A 19,109-nucleotide genomic window follows, 5' to 3' on the forward strand; every position below is an offset into this window, starting at 1 on the left:
CTACAAGGAAATATCAGTGCATTAAATATTTTTGTCCTCTACTCTAGAAGTTTCTAAAGAAAAATACACTTATTAGATCTTAGAGGAAAAAAAATTTAGATGATTATTCCAAGGAAAACTGAAAAACCCTAAGTTCATCTTCTGCTCCTCAAATGAACAGTGACAGCCAAAACAAGAACTCAAGGGCAAGAAACTCTCCTCCGCTCTCTATGCCTACAGGACTATCTGCTCTTAGAGGTGAAATCACTACAACAGGAGGTCTTCTCAGGAAAGGATAGAGCAGAGGTTGTCTCTGTGGGATCTGACCACAGTGAGAGCAAGAAAATATACATTTATCCCAAAGAGAGAAACAGGAAAACCTTTGGAAATCAATGGGGAAGTGAAAGGATTTTTTGGGGGGAGGGACAGAAAAAGAGCAAGCAAAGCCACCGCAGCCCCAGTGATCAGTGATGCTGCTCCCTGCCACAGGAAGGACTCAAAGGCAGCTGGCTGGTTTCCCCCTTGCCATATGCTACCTCGGGGTTTTGGGGAAGGGCTGAGCCTTCAAGAGTAAGCCGCTCATGAAGATCCGCCTCACCAAGCAGATCTAGTACCTACTAACCGATGTGCCAACCACAGCATGTAAATGTGAGATACCTGAGATGAAACACAGCCTCCCCAAAGAACCTAACTGTTTTTAAAAATTTATTTGAGAGCAACAGACAGAGGGAGGGAGGGAGAGAGAGAGAGAATGGATGCCCTAGGGCCTCCAGCCACTGCAAATGAACTCCACATGCATGTGCTACCTTGTGTATCTGGCTTATGTGGGTCCTGGGGAATCAAGCCTTGAACCAGGGTCCTTAGGCTTCACAGGCAAGCGCTCAATTGCTAAGCCATCTCTCCAGCCCCAAGAACATAACTTTTGAAGTACATGAATAGATAAAATGCCAGGTGATATGTCCAGAGTTTTCTGACAGGATGATCAATAACTTGAAGCAAGCAAAGAATTTAGTGAAACTCCACAGAAGAAAGTCAGCAATGCAGAGGCAAAGTCAACAAGCTGTGAGAAAACCGGTTGTTCTGACAGTAATATGCAAGAAAAAATGCAGCAAGATTATTGATATTTTGAGAAAAACACCATATGCAAGTAGAAACATTGGAAATAAAACAAATCAATAAAACACTGGAAAATATTACCGATCTATTCAACCACACAAGAGAGAATGTCAGGAATGGGTGGTAAAGTTGGCCAACGCTATAGCAGTGAGGGAAATGAAAAAACACGGCTACAATATACGAGAACCCTGGATACGTACAGAAAACAGGCCCAAGAACCCACAGGGAAGAGGAATTTACTTAAATACAAAAGGTAGAGAAAACCGTACTTAGTAAAATTATAGCAAAAATTTCCCAAATCTAGAGAAATAGACATTGAAACACAAGAGGCATTTAGAACCCCATATGGACATGATGAAATGAAGAACTTCTCCAATGACCTATTATCCTCAAGATGTCAAAAAGCATAAATCAAAGAAACAACATCAAATGTTTTAAGTAAAAAGTGCTAACTGATCCATACACCAAGCTCTAGAACCCCTAGGGTTTTATGTAACAAGACTCTGTTCAAAAAAAAAAACACTGGCACAACAGAGGCATGACTTACAGGGGCAACCAACCACGTTCTGGTTGGCACTGAGGCCCTGCCCACTGGGGGAAAGTCATGCCTAGCACTGCAAACCTCATCAAAAGCCAGTGGCTAGGCAGTGGGAGGCGACAGGCCTCATGGGAAAGGAGCTGCTGCTTCCTCAGTGGACATATGCCTGTCCAAGCGCCCACTGAGTCGTCAGGCTGTGCTCAGACTTGCAGGACGGTGGCTGCTGCAGACACACAGCTCACCGACATGCTGAGCAGTGAGTGCTAGGGCTGGGGAGAAAGCACAGGGGCCGAAGCATTTGCTGCACAAGTCTGAGGACCTCAGTTCAGAGCCCACGTGGAGCCAGACAAGGTAGCACACACCTATAATCCCAGTGCTCCTACGGCAAGACAGGAGCTGACAAAGGACAACCCCCAGAAGCCTGCAGGCCAAGAGACTCAGATAAGGCAGGAGGTGAGGACCAACCTCCAAAGTTATCCTGACTCCACATGTGTGCCGTGGCATGCACATCCCACAATGACATACACAAAGATTAGAAAGAAAAGGAACAAGGGCTGGAGAGATGGCTTAGTAGTTAAGGCATTTGCCTGTGATGCCTAAGGACCCAGGTTCCATTCTCCAGCACCACGTAAGCCAGATGTACAAAGTGTCACATGCATCTGGAGATTGTCTGCAGTGGCTGAGTGCCCTCACACATCATTCTCTCTCCCTCCCCCCCTCTCTGCCTCTTTTTCTCTCTCAAATAAATAAAACTTTAAAACAAGAAAAGAGAAAGAACAAGTGACGGTTGAGTGCTCAGCGCTGTGACATCTACATCATCCTCCCAGAGCTTAGTGAGCATCCCAGAAGAGTCACGGTAAGGGGAGGGCGGGACGAGGGCTGCAGAACACTGTTCTGAGAAGATCCCCTGCACGAGACTGAGTTCTTCAACGTTGTGTCGCGGGCAGGGAGAAAAGAGCTGAGAAGGCTCCACACTCCTGGGGAGCTGGCAGCAGCGACTCCACTGGAAGAAGGGGGTCTTTCGACTTTGGCAGCACAGTCTCTAGTAAGTAGCCACTCTTTCACCTAAGCTCAGATCAGCAAGCCCACCTCCACATACCAGGTCACCACAGAGGGGGTAGTGCTAGTTGGAAAGAGGAACCAGTTCAAAGAAAGTAGGAAAAGCCTAGTAAATATGATCAGAATAAATTATATGCAACTATGTAATTTTCATTAAAATTTTTAAATAAAAAAAAGAAATTATAAACACAAAATCCCAAAATTATAAAAATGCAGTGACTTAGAAAATTCTTCAATGACAACACATTTTCCAAATGCTTACATATACTAATTTTGCCATAAATGAGAATTATGGGAAAAATATGAGCCCAATCTAAACAGTGCTGTTAAAGTGGACACTGTGGAGGAGATCTCACGTAAGGCATTTTCTCCTGTAAATCTTTTTAGCTAATCCTTTTAAAAATTATTCAACTAGGGCTGGAGAGATGCTTAGTGGTTAAGCGCTTGTCTGTGAAGCCTAAGGACCCTGGTTTGAGGCTCGATTCCCCAGGACCCATGTTAGCCAGATGCACAAGGGGGCGCACGCGTCTGGAGTTCGTTTGCAGTGGCTGGAGGCTCTGGCGTGCCCATTCTCTCTCTCTCTCTCTCAATGCCTCTTTCTCTCTCTCTATCACTCTCAAATAAATAAATAAAAATAAACCAAAAAATAAATAAAATAAAATAATTCAACTAGCTGATGTTAAGTAGTCCTCACTGGTGGCTTCATTAGGCATAATAAAAACAAATGGAATTCAAAATCCCTAAAGCACTTAGTTTCAAAGGATACTTACATCAGAAATTCTTAGAACAGCATTATGTAACTGTGTTTTTCAAGGCAGGAACATGAATTGCCATTTGAGAAAAAGAACCCAGAGGTCTATCATTCTCACCTCCAACTAAGACTTTTTGAGGAAAATAATTTAAATGACTTAAAAAAAACACTAAGAGGGCTGGAGAGATGGCTTAGCGGTTAAGTGCTTGCCTGTGGAGCCTAAGGACCCTGGTTCGAGGCTCGATACCCAAGTACGCCAGATGCACAATATGGCACATGCACCTGAAGTTCGTTTGCAGTGGCTGGAGGCCCTGATGCGCCCATTCTTTCCCTCCCTCCCCACCCTCTCTCTGCCTGTTGCTCTCAAATAAAAATTAAAATAACACTAAGAGAGGACAAGTCTAGATATTACTTTCACATAAAAGTCAGTTAAGGAAAAACATTACTCCTAAGTACAAATAATATAAACCTTTAAAAGAATGAGTAAATTTCAAACTTAAAACAGTAAGAACTTGAAAATTATTGCTGGAGCCAGGCGTGGTGGCGCACACCTTTAATCCCAGCACTTGGGAGGCACAGGTAGGAGGATCGCCATGAGTTCGAGGCCACCCTGAGACTACGTAGTGAATTCCAGGTCAGCCTGGGCCAGAGTGAAACCCTACCTTGAAAACACAAAACAAAACAAAACAAAACAAAACAAAACAAAACAAAACAAAACAAAACAAAACAAAACAAACAAAAAAAAATTATTGCTGGTAGAAAAAAAGGAAAATGACACCGGAAGTTGTGCTGCAAAAATACAAAAGAGAGAAGGGAGGACTGCACTGTACTCAACAAATGGTCAACACTGAGTACAAGAATGCAGAGTTGACACAAACAAAACAATGTGTCGGGCTGGAGAGATGGCTTAGCGGTTAAGCACTTGCCTATGAAGCCTAAGTACCCTGGTTCAAGGCTCGACTCCCCAGGACCCACGTTAGCCAGATGCACAACGGGGTGCAAGCATCTGGAGTTCGTTTGCAGTGGCTGGAAGCTCTGGTGCGCCCATTCTCTCTGTCTACCTGCTTATTTCTGTATCTCTCTCTCTTTCTCTCTCAAATAAATAAATAAATAAAAATAAAATATTTAAAAAACAAAACAAAACAATGTGTCTTCTCTCAAATACAATGCTCGTGAAAATACAGACAGGAAATACTCTGTTACACCAAGTTATCTGTCTGCATTGTTCTCCATCACAGTATTCCCGTTCATCTTCGATGGTGCAAGAAAAAAATGGTGACTTCCATTCCCCGCCTGCACCACCACACTAGATATGAGTCTAAGGAAAACACAGACTCTAAGATAACCTGGCCATTGTCTCTCATGTACCACCAGGAATCACACTTCCTTAAAACCCATCCAAGCAGAAGTGCTTAACCCTGGCATTATCTCGCAGTGTTCAGTGTACAGGCTGCTTCCAATTTTCAATAGATAAAAATGGAGTCCTAATGCTCACAGAAGTTAGTAACTTGGTTAAGATGCTATTGTAGAGACAGAATAGGCAATCTCTAGGTTTTTTTCAACATCTTAAAGCCCTTTTTGACCTGATAATTTAACTATCAGGTCTTTTAAGGATTAAAGTTGATCAAGGGCTGGTGAGATGGCTTAGCAGTTAAGGCACTTGCCTGCGAAGCCTAAGGACCTAGGCTGGACTCCTCAGAACCCACATAATCCAGATGCACATGGTGGTGCATGTGTCTGGAGTTTGCAGTGGCTATTCTGCTGTACCCATTCTATCTCTCTGTTATAAATCAATAAAATAAAATTGGTCCAAAAAAAAAAATGGAGTCCTGCAGAGAGGCCTCCTAAGGACGGCAAGAAGAAAGTCATTTTACCTGAACAAGGTGGCGACCTGAGGATGCACCAACAACGTTTACCACTGCCACCAAGAGGTGGCTTTCACATTCATGCTTCCTGGGCACTCAAAGACATGTGGATAACTCACTTTTTGGCATAAGATCTTGTTGCGTAGTCCAGGCTGGTTATGCTGGAATCATGGGCATGCACCATGCTAGCTAAGGTATATTTTAATATTTTAATATTTCCACTATTTGAGTGGAGAGAAAGAGAATGAATGGGCACACCAGGGCCTCTAGCAACTACAAACAAATTCAACATACATGTGCCCTTTCTGCACCCAGATTTACATAGGTACTAGGGAATTGGACCTAGGATAGCAGGCTTTCCAAGCACATGCCTTACCTGTCGCATCAGCCCAAAGAAAACTATTTTACAAAACCATTTCCTCACCTGTTATCAGATGGCAGAAGAGAAAGCAAAGCCAAGGCTGAAAGTTTTCTTCTTTCGGGCTGGGTAATGTTGTCCATCCGATCAACCCACATTTCAATCATGTTTCCTAAGAGCTGGTCCATCTGAAAGAGGAGGAGGCATCTCAAAACATTTAGAATTCAATTCACTTGCCTAAGTACTATGAAAGGCTTTACCCCAGTCACACAGTTCAATTACAGCAGCCCATAGAACTAAACACTGGAATTTAGAACAAGTGTTGAGATGAATAGGAATATTTTGAGTGAAACCAGAAATTGAATCGTTAATTATGAAAGCCAAACAGATGTATTTAAAACCTGTATGTAGCTAATGAGTGATTTTAGTAACTTCGTGTAATCAATCATCAATTAATACACTGAAAAAAGTACATGTATTTTTCAAACATTTCAATATGTACTTAGATGTTTCAGTTAGATGATTACTGCTCAGTATTCTTTAATTTATTACTACTACACTCAGATGACTGAACTGGTTACAACTTCAACCTGCTAATGTCAAAGGAAAAGGAATGGATTATTTCTGGTAACAACTATATGTATTACAGTAAAAATAAATGTAAAATACACCAACAAAATATAAAACAGGGTGAGGATTAATTTTATGTGTTCATTAAGATAGGCTAAATCTGTTCATTCCAACAATAAATTAGACAGTGCTGTGAGAGCATTTTTAGTTTAATGTACAGCCTCTCAAACACACACACGGGGGGGGGGGGGGGGAACCTGCACCAAGTTATACTAACAATGTACAATAAAAGTACACCTCTTATGGCTCAGCAATTAAGGTAATTGCCTGCAAAGCCTGACAACATGGGTTCAATTCCCCATTACCCATGTAAATCCACATGGACAAAGTGGTGCATGCATCTGGAGTTCACTTGCTGGGGCTGGAGGTCCTGGAGTGCCCATTCTGTCTGTCTCTTTTCTCTCTCTCTTTGCTTGAAAATAAATAACTTTTGAAAGTACATCTCTTGGGGCTTGGGAGATGGCTATGCAAGCAAGTGAAGCATCTGGAGTTGAGCTGCATCTCAATACCTACATAAGGTGCTGGGCATGGCCATGCGTGCAGCATTGAGAGGCTTAGCAACAGGAGCATGGCCTCTCTGGTTAGTCATTCTAACTGAGAAATGTTGAGCTCCAGGTTCAGTGAGTGACACTGTCCTGGGGGGAAAAAGGCAAAAGAGCAACAGAAAAAAGACACCAGGTGTCCACCTCTTGGCGCTACATCCATGTACACAAGGCGTGTGCATACACACCCCACCACATACAAACCACATAAATATTTTTTAAGAAGAACTCCTCAAGTAGCTTATAAACACTCTCTCATTTATATCACCATTAAGAATATATTTAAGCTGGGCGTAGTGGCAAACACTTAATCCTAGCACTCAAGAGGCAAAGGTAGGAGGATCCCTGTGAGTTCAAGGCCTGCCTGAAACTATAGTGAGTTCCAGGTCAGAGTGAACTAGAGAGAGAGCCTGGCTAATTAATTAATTAAGTAAGTAAGTATGTATATATTTATTATCAAATCTTTACCTTATTCATCTGGTCACATATAAAAATACCTTACATTCTCATTCTTCTCTACTTCTGGGTTCCTATATTTATTTTAATCTTGTTAAATACATTTTTATTTATTTACTTGGGGGTGGGGAAGAAAGGTGCTGGGAGAAAAGGAAAGGGTCAGGGAGGTATGCCATGGCTTCCTGACACTGCAAATGAAATCCAGACCTGTGTACCACTTTGAGAGTCTGGCTTTCCCTGGGGACTGAGGAGTCAGACCTGAACTAGCAGGCTTTGCCAGTGAGCTCTTCTACCCACTGAGTAATTTCCCAAACCCCATTCCTGATTTTCTTTTTGAATCAATGTTCCAAACATAATTTAAAGTAAGAACTTATTAGTTGATGATCAATGTTTGAGTTCTTTAAACTATATCCTGCACCATAAAATGACACAGAAAATGGAAAAAATATTTAAAATTACCAGTCATGGTAATGCACCCAAGAGGAGGAGGTAGAAGGATTGCCATGAGTCTGAGATCAGCCTAGGACTACAGAGTGAGTTCCAGGTTAGCCTGGGTTAGAGTGAGATCATACCTTGAAAAAACAAAGCTAAACAACAAAAAAAAACTTAACTGCTAAAATAAGCCAGGCATGGTAGCACACACCTTTAAGCCCAGTACTCGGGAGGCAGAGGTAGAAGGACTTCTGTGAGTCTGAGGCCACCCTGAGACTATGTAATGAATTCCAGGTCAGCCTGGGCTACAGAAAGATTTTACCTCAAAAAACCAAAACCAATAATAATAATTGTAATAATAAAATAGAATTACTGGAACAAAGTAGTAAGCTGTGTTGTTGGGAAAGGGCTTTGGAGCAGTGTGATCAGCAGCCCCTGCCAGCTCAGCTCACGCTCCTGCTGCTCTCTTATACCTGCTACGGCACAGATGACGTCTGACCTCTGCTCTGCCATCATGAGGCTTTTCCACTATACTGCAAGCCAGAATTAACTCTTCCCTCCAACCAAAATTTAAAGAAAAAAAAAATTATCTGTCGCCTGTTCCTCTGCCTGGAATACTCTGTGTCCCTTATCTGACTATCTCAGGATAATTTTCCATTTTAACAATTTCTTATCACATAAAGTGACACCTCCTCCCCCAAATCAAAGCAGGACAGAAAATTAAGGGGTGTGTATGCGTGTGTCCATCCCCAACGTGGCTCAAGGTTTGGGATTTGAGACTTGTCCAACAATAAAGTAATACCTAATTTAAGAATGAAATAAAAACATGACTTGATTTAGATTTCTGTATTTTAGTTTTTTTTTTTTCAAGGCAGAGTCTCACTCTAGCTCAGGCTAAGATGGATTTCACTATGTAGTCTAAGGGTGGCCTCGAACTCAAGGTGATCCACCTACCTCTACCTCCTGAGTGCTGGGATTAAAGGCGAGCACCACCACACCGGCTCTGTGTATTAATTTTAATAGAAAAGGAGGTATCACGAGCCGAGTGTGGTGGCAGAGGTAGGAGGATCGCCCTGAGTTCAAGGCCACCATGAAACTACATAGTGAATTTCAGGTCATCCTGGGCTAGACTGAGACCTTACCTCAAAAAACCAGTAACATTTTCATGCCATGCAATAGACAAATTTTGATTGTTTTCAACTTCTAAAAAAACATTAACACTATTCTTATCTCATAGGCTTTCCATAAAGAAAGGCTTATACTGACACCCAGGCTACCTTTTGTAGAACCTCAATATAATGAAAAGGTCAGAGCTATGGAGAGACCATGCTGGCAGAGGCTCCAACTTTGAAGAAGTGCTCACTCTCACTCTCAGCACCTCACTGGCTTCGTCTAACCTGGCCTCAATGAACTCACTGCTTCCAAATGCTGGAAACACACGGGATAGTGGAGCAAGACTCCAAGAGTAATTTCTAACCTTGAGTCACGGGGAATGAGTGTCCACAGCAGGGCAGTAAGGGACACAGTGTTCCCGGCAGAGGAACAGGTGACAGGCAAGGACACAAGAACCACAGTGAGACAGGGAATGTTTAGGGTCAAAGGGATTAAGCATCAACTACTGGAAAGTGACCGTCTACATTCAAGGACTCCACAGTGAGAAGGGGAAAGAGGATGCTCCAACGTGGAACGGCTTGCTAGGGTAATGCCATTCTTGGGAGCAGAAAATGAGGCAAAGAGAGCAAGTAAGTAACCCAACGTTAGAAGTGTGAACTCAAGTCTAATTCCAAGAGAAGGACACTGAAGCTGTTGCAGACAAAGAGCTGATTACATTTGCTGTATGCACTAGAAAACTCAACTGGGTTTGTGACTCCCAACCAAAGACATCAAAGACGTCAAATATTGATGACTGTGGTGGCTGATACTGTTTGTCAACTTGACAGGATCTAGGACTACCTAGGAGACAAGTTTCTGGGAGTACGTGTGTTCCTGGGGGATGGTGTTTCTAGATTAATGTCATTGAGGTGGAACACACAACCCAACTAAGGGCGACGGCATTCCGTGGGTTGTCATCCTAGGCTGAGTGACAAGAAGAAAGCCAGCTGAGCCCCAGCATGTATCTGCACCCCAGCAGCGGCTGTAGTGTGACCAGCTCCAGGTCCCGCTGCTGTGCCCCCCCCCCGACCACAATGGACAGGAAGCTGAAATACACTCTTCCTCCTTTAAGTGGCTTTTGTCAGGTTATTTTGTAACAGAAATAAGAAAATAACTAGTATAATGATTCGTTAGCAAATCACAAAGCAACAAAAGAGTTCTACAGCATTTTTGGATAATTTTTTTTTTGTAAAATCAATGTATTTCTCAAGCAATAAACATTTCTCTGATGTTTATATTTGCCAAATGCCTAAATAAACTATATATAAAAGATCCAAATGAAAGGCACTTACAACGTGCTCCCCCCAAGACACAAGTGGCCTGGATCTCCATGACCTCGCAGTGCCTGACACTACCTGCACATGACCCTCATACTAGGAGGAAAAGATGATGACATCAAAATAAAAGAGACTGATTGAGAGGGGGAGGGGAGAGTAGAGCTTCAAAGGGGAAAGTGGGGGAAGAGAAGGAATTAACATGGGTTATTGTCCACAGTTATAGAGGTTGTCAATAAAAAATGAATAAAATGAATAAATTCACTAAAGAAATGAGACAATTTATGCAAATGTGTAAAATTATCTTATTTTAGATTACGAATCAGTAGAGAAACCATTTTTCTCTCTTCTACCTCAAACAGTCGTAAAGCCTGAAGCATTACTTACAATGTAAGAATTTAAATACTTTAAAAGAATGTATATACTTGATTTTATCAACTATTTCCAATATAGATGAGTAGAGATATCATTAAATTTTAGTACATACATGCTTACCTCCTGATTAAATTTATGTGCCATCTCATTCAGAAGTGAAGAAAAAAAACTAGCATTTTGTAATATGACTCGACCCATAACTCCAAGATATGTGGACATCACAACAGGATACCTCTGTACAATTAAAATATAGGACACAAAATTCTATTAAGGTGCAAATATAACCAATAAAAAAAGAAAATCAGTGTCACAGTATCAACAGGAATAAAAAATACCATTCTCCTTCAGGAATACAGAAACATTCTCTTCATGAAGCTTCTCTAGAATTAACTACAAATATTCTTAAGTACATATAATCCATGCATTAGCTTACATGGATTATGTATTTTATATGTGTATATGAAATAAAGACAATACAAGAGTATTTATATTTATATCACTCTAAGTACACCTAACTCAAAGTTACAGAAATTTTCCAACAACTGAACTGAGAAAGCCACCAGTGGTCTTACATGGCCCAGTCTGTAACAGTCAGAGCATTATTCCCCCTTGTACTCTACACAGTTGGTGCATTACTCTACATCAAATCACTGTGTGTAAAACATACATGCATGTGAGTGAAAGATGAGTTATCAAATGAAATCTATAATTTTCTGTGTAAAGAAGGAAATAAGGATGTATATGAATACTGTAAAAATTTACTCAATTTAATATGATCCAGATGGTAAGACCAACTTTGTTTTCACATCTATAAGTGAGGATTGTCCAATGAAAACAGGAAATTATTAAAACTAGAATCATAGAATTCAAACTATCCTTAAGAGCTTGAAAAAACCTTACCTCTCCTTCTATAATACCTCTAAAAACACAGGGTAAAATCGGCTGGAACATCTGTGGGCCTAATACTGGATTCACCTTGAGGGCATTTTCTACAACCTAGAAACCAAAAGACACATTTGGTGACAGTCAGTAGTACATGTTACTGCTTCATGCAAGAGATATAAAGAAAAGAACATACTACCAGTGAGAATACATGCAAGTACATGAGGAATGTACTATTGAGGTGCTACAAAGACACTGAAAACATTATAAAAAAGATACAGCCACACATCTTGTATGGTTATATTTACTTTTACTTTGACAACACAAATAGCATGCTGTTTATGTAATTCTGACCCTAGCACTATAAACAAACAATCCTCAAAATGTTCCATTAATAGAAGCAGCAAAAGGCATTTTTAAAACCATTGTTTTGGAGCTGTGAAGATGGCTCAGTGGTTAAAGGAGCTTGCTTGCAAAGCCTACTTACTGGCCTGGGTTCAACTCCTAAGACACCCACATAGGTCGACACAAAAGGTGGTGTAGTGTCGGGTGGGGCTCCTGTGTAGTGTCGTGTGGGGCTCCTGTGTAGTGTCAGGCGGGGCTCCTGTGTAGTGTCGGGTGGGGCTCCTGTGTAGTGTCAGGTGGGGCTCCTGTGTAGTGGGCCTCCCGATGCTCATGCTCATACTTTACACACAAGCCAGTAAAGAAAGAAGTATGTGGTTTTGTGAAGTCTTTTGGTTTAGTTTTGGGATGGTCCATGGCGTCTTGAGACAGGGTCGGGCCCTTCTATTACAGGTGTGTGCTCCCAACCCCAACGAAGTACTGTTGCTACACTGTTATTAATAGGGTGAGTATGAGTCTACACCTGGATCTATTAACAATCTGGCAGGAAAGGCAGCTCGCGTCTCACTGACTTAAGCATCAGAGGAAGCTGAATTCCAGGCGCCAGTGCAGAAAGCCAGGAAACACCCAGAAGCACATCCTGCACCACTTCCCCCTTTCTCCTCCCTAACGCACAGGAAACAGCAGAACCACAGACCTTTAGAAAGGAGAAAGGAAGCTAAAGATAAGATGAAAATAGAAGGACTCCAAGTGAAGAAGACGAGAGTATACTTTAGAGACAGACTTTCCAAGTCTTCCTCTCTGGCAACCAACCCTTCCTCAAGACAACAGCCTATAACACTTAAAAAGACCTATTGGTGTCATACACTGAACAACATGCACGAAGCCGGATCACCATAAGATGTCAGAACACTAGGAACAAGAAAAGCAGCATTCTGGAAAGCGGGGTCTCAAGGGAGGAGACAATGTGGTTCTGGAACAGTTTTTCAAGAAATTTAATGTTAGCAGATGAACTGGCTTGTGTGACATATTGAAATGAAACATTTATTGTAGTAATTAATGTCAATAAAAATAATTTCAAAAATAATTTCAAAATTTATTTCAAAAAATACAAAAGGGGGCTGGAGAGATGGCTTAGCGGTTAAGCGCTTGCCTGTGAAGCCTAAGGACCCCGGTTCAAGGCTCGGTTCCCCAGGTCCCACGTTAGCCAGATGCACAAGGGGGCGCACGCGTCTGGAGTTCGTTTGCAGAGGCTGGAAGCCCTGGCGCGCCCATTCTCTCTCTCCCTCTATCTGTCTTTCTCTCTGTGTCTGTCGCTCTCAAATAAATAAATAAAAAATATTTAAAAAAATACAAAAGGTAATATGGAAAAATAGAAAAACTCTCAGTTAGTTACACCTCTTATCTTTGAACAGAAAACACAGGAATTATAACATAAACAGTGAGTGGTGACCTAAGAAGAAAATTAATAAGCTTGTCTGGAAGATGAAGGTACAAATGTAGATGGAGTCATTTTGGCTACTGTCCATCATGAACAACTCAGGGAGGAACACGACAGAGACACTCTGCACAGACGGGAAATCTCATACAAATTAATCAGCACCAAGTCCAAGCAAGACAAAATGTCTGCCAATTGTGTGGCTGATTACAGCCTTTTTACAAAAAATATATTAAAAAAAAGAACTGGTGCACCAGGGCCTCTGGCCACTGCTAATGAATTCCAGATGTAGGCACGACTTTGTGCATCTGGCTTTATTTGGGTACTAGGGAATCAAACTTGGGTCATTAGATTTTGCAGGTAAGCATCTTAACAGCTGAGCCATCTCTCCAGCCCTGACACAGCTTTTAAAAAACCCTTGGTATATAGTTGACTCCAAGTTAGGTCACATAACCCTCGTAAACAAAGCCACAGGAGTCCACTATAAGGGGTCTGTTTCTATTTTTAAAGTAGTTTCAGGAATAAGTAGGGGGTTAGCAGTCACCACATATGCATAAATAAAGCATGTGTTTGAAGTAACACGTAACTTTATACATATGCATGTATCTACTATGATTTTTAAACATAAATCATTAACATATACCATTAAATACGAACACACCCTGTCATTTATGCATTGTCTTTGGTACAGTCATTACTATATAAGAGACACAAATATTTCTGGACGTAGTCAAAAAGGTCAAAAACCACAGTAGGGAAGAAAGTATAGTTTGAAACAACAGAAAAATGTCATTATTGGGATTTGAGGTAAAAAGTATGGAACAGAATCAAGAGAAAGTTTAACAAGTAGAGTGATGACACAGAAAAATAAGCCAACAGTGGGCCAAAGATAAGAAAGTCCTGGACTACTCCTACGTGCAATGTCTGACAAAGTGAGTACAGCTGTGGTACCAAAGTTAACGATGATGCTTAGTTTTGGGGTTTGAAATGTAGAAAATCTACACAGAACAATTCTGTACTATTCCCCTTGTGAGGAAAATCCCCAGATCATAATAATCCTGTTTTTACCTACTATATTTATATGTCCACACAGGCATATATTCACAAACATGGAATCATAAATAACAATCCCAATATTACTAATAGCAATTAACACTATCAAATGTTGTTTACCTTCTTTTTCTTTTGGTTCTAATGCCACATCCCTTTAGGGATAGGCAAATATACCCTGTAAACTGAATGATAAGAAATACTCTTCAGATGACTGTCACACATCCTAATAAACTCAAATGTTCATTCTCAAAACTGCCTTTTAGAACTAGCTTTTCTTCATGTTTTTCTCAGTCTCTGATTTCTATTTTATAATTATTATTCTACGTGTGATGCTGGGGATTGAACCTCAGACCTTAAATGTGCCAAGCAAGTGTTGTAGATCTAAGCACATTTAGTTACTTTTCAATCATGTAAAACATGTATACAGCCCAGCCTCTCATCTCTCTTCCTCTTGGCAGTGTGACAGATTACTTCATTTCCATCTTGGTTTTCACTTTAAAAAAATATTTTTTAAAATTTATTTGCAAGCAAAGAGTGGGAGAGGGAGAGAGAAAGGGCATACCAGGGGCTCTTACCACTACAAATCAACTCCAGATGCATGTGTCACTTTGTGTGTCTGGCTTTACGTGGGTACAGGGGAATTGAACCCAGACCATCAGGTTTGGCAAGCAAGTGTCTTTCACTGCACAGCCATCTCCCCAGCCCAGGATTCACTCTTTAAACAGAAAAAAAAAATTCTCTAGACTTTGTTATTTGCTTAGATTCTTAAAATCACTCTAAAGCTACAGAGCTTTTATCCATATTGTTGTAGAGTGCAAAGAACTCTGATACACTGAAAATGCTTCCAATCCCTGTTACAGCTTCCGGTATCAGCAACAAGCCATTATAAATAAATACTTGTGCACTTTAGTTTTCTTCTGTCCATCTTCTGAGTATACTTGAAGTAGAATGTACTCTTATAACTATGAAAAGGCAGCCTTTAGTTTGTACTCAATGCCCAATTTTCTTGATTTAGGCTTACCCTCCATACAAAGTAGCCAACAAGATGAGTCTCATCAGAAGACCTATGATTATATCATGATCCCAATATTTACTAGCTGTTGGGATCTTGGGAAAATCATTTTATTTCTCATCTGCAAAAATGTGGGAGTAGTATCATCATGTTTACATGAAAATAAAAATAAACTCGACATGTTGTATGCTAATGGCATGGAGTAAATAGTTATTACTATAGAAAGAATTAGACATTGAAAATATTTGTGTTAAGCTGTAAACCAGAGAGTGAAAGCAATTTGGCTTGCATATCGATATGGCCATCTTTCAAAACTCAAGGTGTATGTACCAAAACATTTCAAGTTAGTGTTAATTCAAATTTGACTATTAGTATAATATAATTGTATTCATTTATGTATCTTGTTTATTTTTACTCCAAATCATTCGTTTCTAAAGTAGGCATATCAGCTTTGCTATCCAAGTTTCTAATATTGTCATTTTCTGCCTTAAAGAACAAAGAACTTTCTTGCAAATAAAAATTAGTCTACTAGGGAAATCAGTCAAAAAATATTGAGAATGTTATACAGCATGCTATATTAAGAACACTATCTAAAAGATACTAATGAAGATACTAAGCTAATATTAAAAAGCTATCACAGCTATACTAGAATTCTGAGAATTCTTTCAGACTTTAAATATGGACTTAATACAGTACCACTATCCTAACATATCACTTCACCTCAAAGCACCAGAAATTTACTCATGGTATTTATCATACTCCTAGTAGTCAACACCACTGGTTATGCAATAAAATCTAGTTTCTGTGATTTGTAACAAAACATCAGAGTTTTACTCTAATTATGAACACAGCTTCTCAATTGTTTTTAAATGTGAGTAGAAGGTGGGAGGAGGGAGAAGGAAAAGAATGGGTTTGTTAAACTTGTGCCACTGCAGCATTTGGCTTTATATGGGTACTGGGGAATTCAGCCTGGGCTGTCAGGCTTTGCATACAAGTGCCTTTAACCGCTGAACAATCTCTCATGCCAAGAGTCTCAATATGGGAGGTCAGGGGAGTTTCAGGGTAAGGTCTCACTGTAGCCCAGGCTAACCTGGAATTCTCTATGTAATATGGGAGTGACCTCAACATCATGGTGATTCTCCTACTTCTGCCTCCTGGGTGCTCAGATTTGTTGGGCTCTGAAAGGCCCAGGCATGAGGCCTAGTGGAACTTCCTGAGCCTAGCTAAAGTTTGGCGACCTGTCTCTGGCCAGCTAGGACTCAGCAAGATGCCTAATGGCTTCTGGCCTGCTACTTCTGCGTGGCAATTATAATTACCATTTCAATAGTTAAAGTTTACTATTGGCCCTTACCTCTTCCCCCATCCTAAAATCCCCGCCTTCATCCCCAACATGATATAGGCAACTGCTCAGAGTAATAAAGCGAGTTGTTTCTGCATGGAAAAGACTCAGTGTAGTTTTTCTCTGGTGGCCAGGAGAGGTTTCTGAGTTGTCTGACGTTCATCATCCCCTCAACCCCTAGGGAGGAACCAGCAGGCCTGGTCCTTCCCTCGGCACTACCTGTGCGGGAAGGAGCCCCGCACAGATTCTCAATTTCTAATTCAAGAATTTATACTCTATTAACTACCTACTGTTGGAATACTTACAACAAAAGTCTTAATCTGCAACTTATATAACTTATATTGTAGCCGGGCGTGGTGGCACAAGCCTTTAATCCCGGAGGATTGCCATGAGTTCAAGGCCACCCTGACACTACATAGTTAATTCCAGGTCAGCCTGGACCAGAGTGAGACCCTACATCGGAAAAAAAAAAAAAGTTTGTAAGGTGGGAGAAATGACAGTGATTAAACCTCGTACCTAGAAGGCCAAAGGACCTGGGTTTGATTCCCCAGGATTCACATAAAGTCAGATACACAAGGTGGCACATGCATCTAGAGTCTGCAACAGATGGAGGCACTGGAGTGCCCATTCTCTCTCTCTGCCTCTTTCTCTCTCTCAAATAAGTAAGTAAAATATTTTTTAAAATAAATAAAAGGTTTGTAAAATTTGACTATATAGTTGAATGGTGATAATTTATATTGAATCATAAAATCAAAAAATATTAGGTTCAGCCAGGTGTGGTGGTGCACACTTTTAGTCCCAGACCTCAGGAGGCAGAGGTAGAGTTTGAGGACAGCCTGAGACCATACAGTGAATTCCACATCAACCTGGGCTAGTGGGAGACCCTAACTTGAAAAAATAAAACTGCATGTATTTCAACTGAGGGGAGACTGTTTGCCATCACCTTTTCCATTTCAAAGTACAGTGGAAAACAAATGATTTTGCTATTAAAATTATAAAGATAGTATACAGATTGTGTTGAGCTGGGTGTGGTGGCACATGCCTTTAATCCCAGCACTTGGGAGGCAGAGGTAGGAGGATCACCATGAGTTCAAGGCTACCCTGAGACTACATAGTGAATTCCAGGTCAGCCTGGGCTAGAGTGAGACCCTACCTTGAAGGAAAAAAAAAAAAAAAAGATTGTATTATTCTGAAAAGCAAGAGACAAATACAATGAATGTAAATGGTCTGCTGAGATACAGTTGTTGGTGAAACTATGCTACCAGAGTATGACTATTCTGCTTTGTTTTAGAAGCAAACTAACTTAAAGTGGTATTTATTTTAAATGAACACTTATTTAGAAGTGGTATAAGAATGAGAACCATCTGACTGATGTTGCTGTTCTACATGCAAAGACAGAGCAGCTAACTGAGCTCATTTATAATTGCATTAGACTGTTTTTGCCCAAAGGCATACTGCATAATGAGATAGTGTTCTAATGAAATAAAAACAGGCAACTTTTGTATTAGCTTATTACATGCTAGGCACTACTCTAAGTGTGTGTTACACACACACACACACACAGATTCTCAATAATCCTCCCATTAGCTCTAGAAGTAAAATCATGTCTTACTAATGAAGAATGAGGAGAGTGACTTACTTGCACACAGCTATGAAGTAAATAAACCAAAATTCTCATGTAGCAATCTCCCTTCTATTAATGGTTTTACTTGCCAAGCTAAACTTTCTCTATTTTAAGGGTTTAACCAAAAACAAAGAGTAAGACACTGCAAAATATTCTAGTTACAACAACGTAAAATATACCTCACTGAGGTTTGACAATGCCCATTCCAAATAATTACAAGTCAGTTTTCAATAATTACTTTGCTGATACTATTGCAAACTGTTTTATTTAAAGAACAAAACAGTTTTCCATTTAAATTTGATCTGCACAGTGTGTACATATGAGAAATAACCTTTTTTTAATCACTCAGAATGAGCAGATAATTTAACATAGTTTTAATTTAAAACAATTTTTTTTTGGTTTATTTTTATTTATTTATTTGAGAGCAACAGACAGAAAACGAGGCAGAGAGAGAGAGAGAGAGAGGGAGAGGGGGAATGGGCGCACCAGGGCTACCAGCCACTGCAAACGAACTCCAGACACGTGTGCCCCCTTGTGCATCTGGCTAACGTGGGACCTGGGGAACCGAGCCTCGAACCGGGGTCCTTAGGCTTCACAGGCAAGCGCTTAACCGCTAAGCCATCTCTCCAGCCCCATAGTTTTAATTTAAAACACTGTATAGATACAGATTAAAATCCTTTTATATAACGCCTCACGGGCAGCTAAGAGCCTTACCCATAGCAGTGGTGGCTTAAGACTAAGGCACACACAGGAGAGATACAGCACTCCTTCTGCATAGACAATCCTTAACACAAAAGCTGCTGGTTCCCAGATTTTCAAATCAAAATGCAGTCAGAAAAAAAAAGTAAAGCACATATTAACTAAACTTTATAAAATGGGGGAACTTCCAGGC

The 19,109-nt window shown here is 40.6% G+C and overlaps 1 protein-coding gene across 2 annotated transcripts in view; it reads right to left on the bottom strand.

Moving 5' to 3' along the window:
- Ipo11 (importin 11) overlaps positions 1–19,109 on the bottom strand; it is a 189,834-nt gene that overhangs the window by 58,163 nt on the left and 112,562 nt on the right. For both annotated transcript variants that reach the window (XM_045138953.1, XM_004672951.2), the window contains exons 25-27: positions 11,428–11,523; positions 10,648–10,761; positions 5,733–5,854 (exon numbers count right to left, since the gene is read on the bottom strand). In XM_045138953.1, the coding sequence (XP_044994888.1) occupies positions 5,733–5,854; positions 10,648–10,761; positions 11,428–11,523 (332 nt within the window). The remainder of the gene's footprint in view (positions 1–5,732; positions 5,855–10,647; positions 10,762–11,427; positions 11,524–19,109) is intronic.

The sequence above is a fragment of the Jaculus jaculus genome, chromosome 20 (genome assembly GCF_020740685.1).
Source record: "Jaculus jaculus isolate mJacJac1 chromosome 20, mJacJac1.mat.Y.cur, whole genome shotgun sequence".
Classification (NCBI taxonomy): Eukaryota; Metazoa; Chordata; class Mammalia; order Rodentia; family Dipodidae; genus Jaculus; species Jaculus jaculus.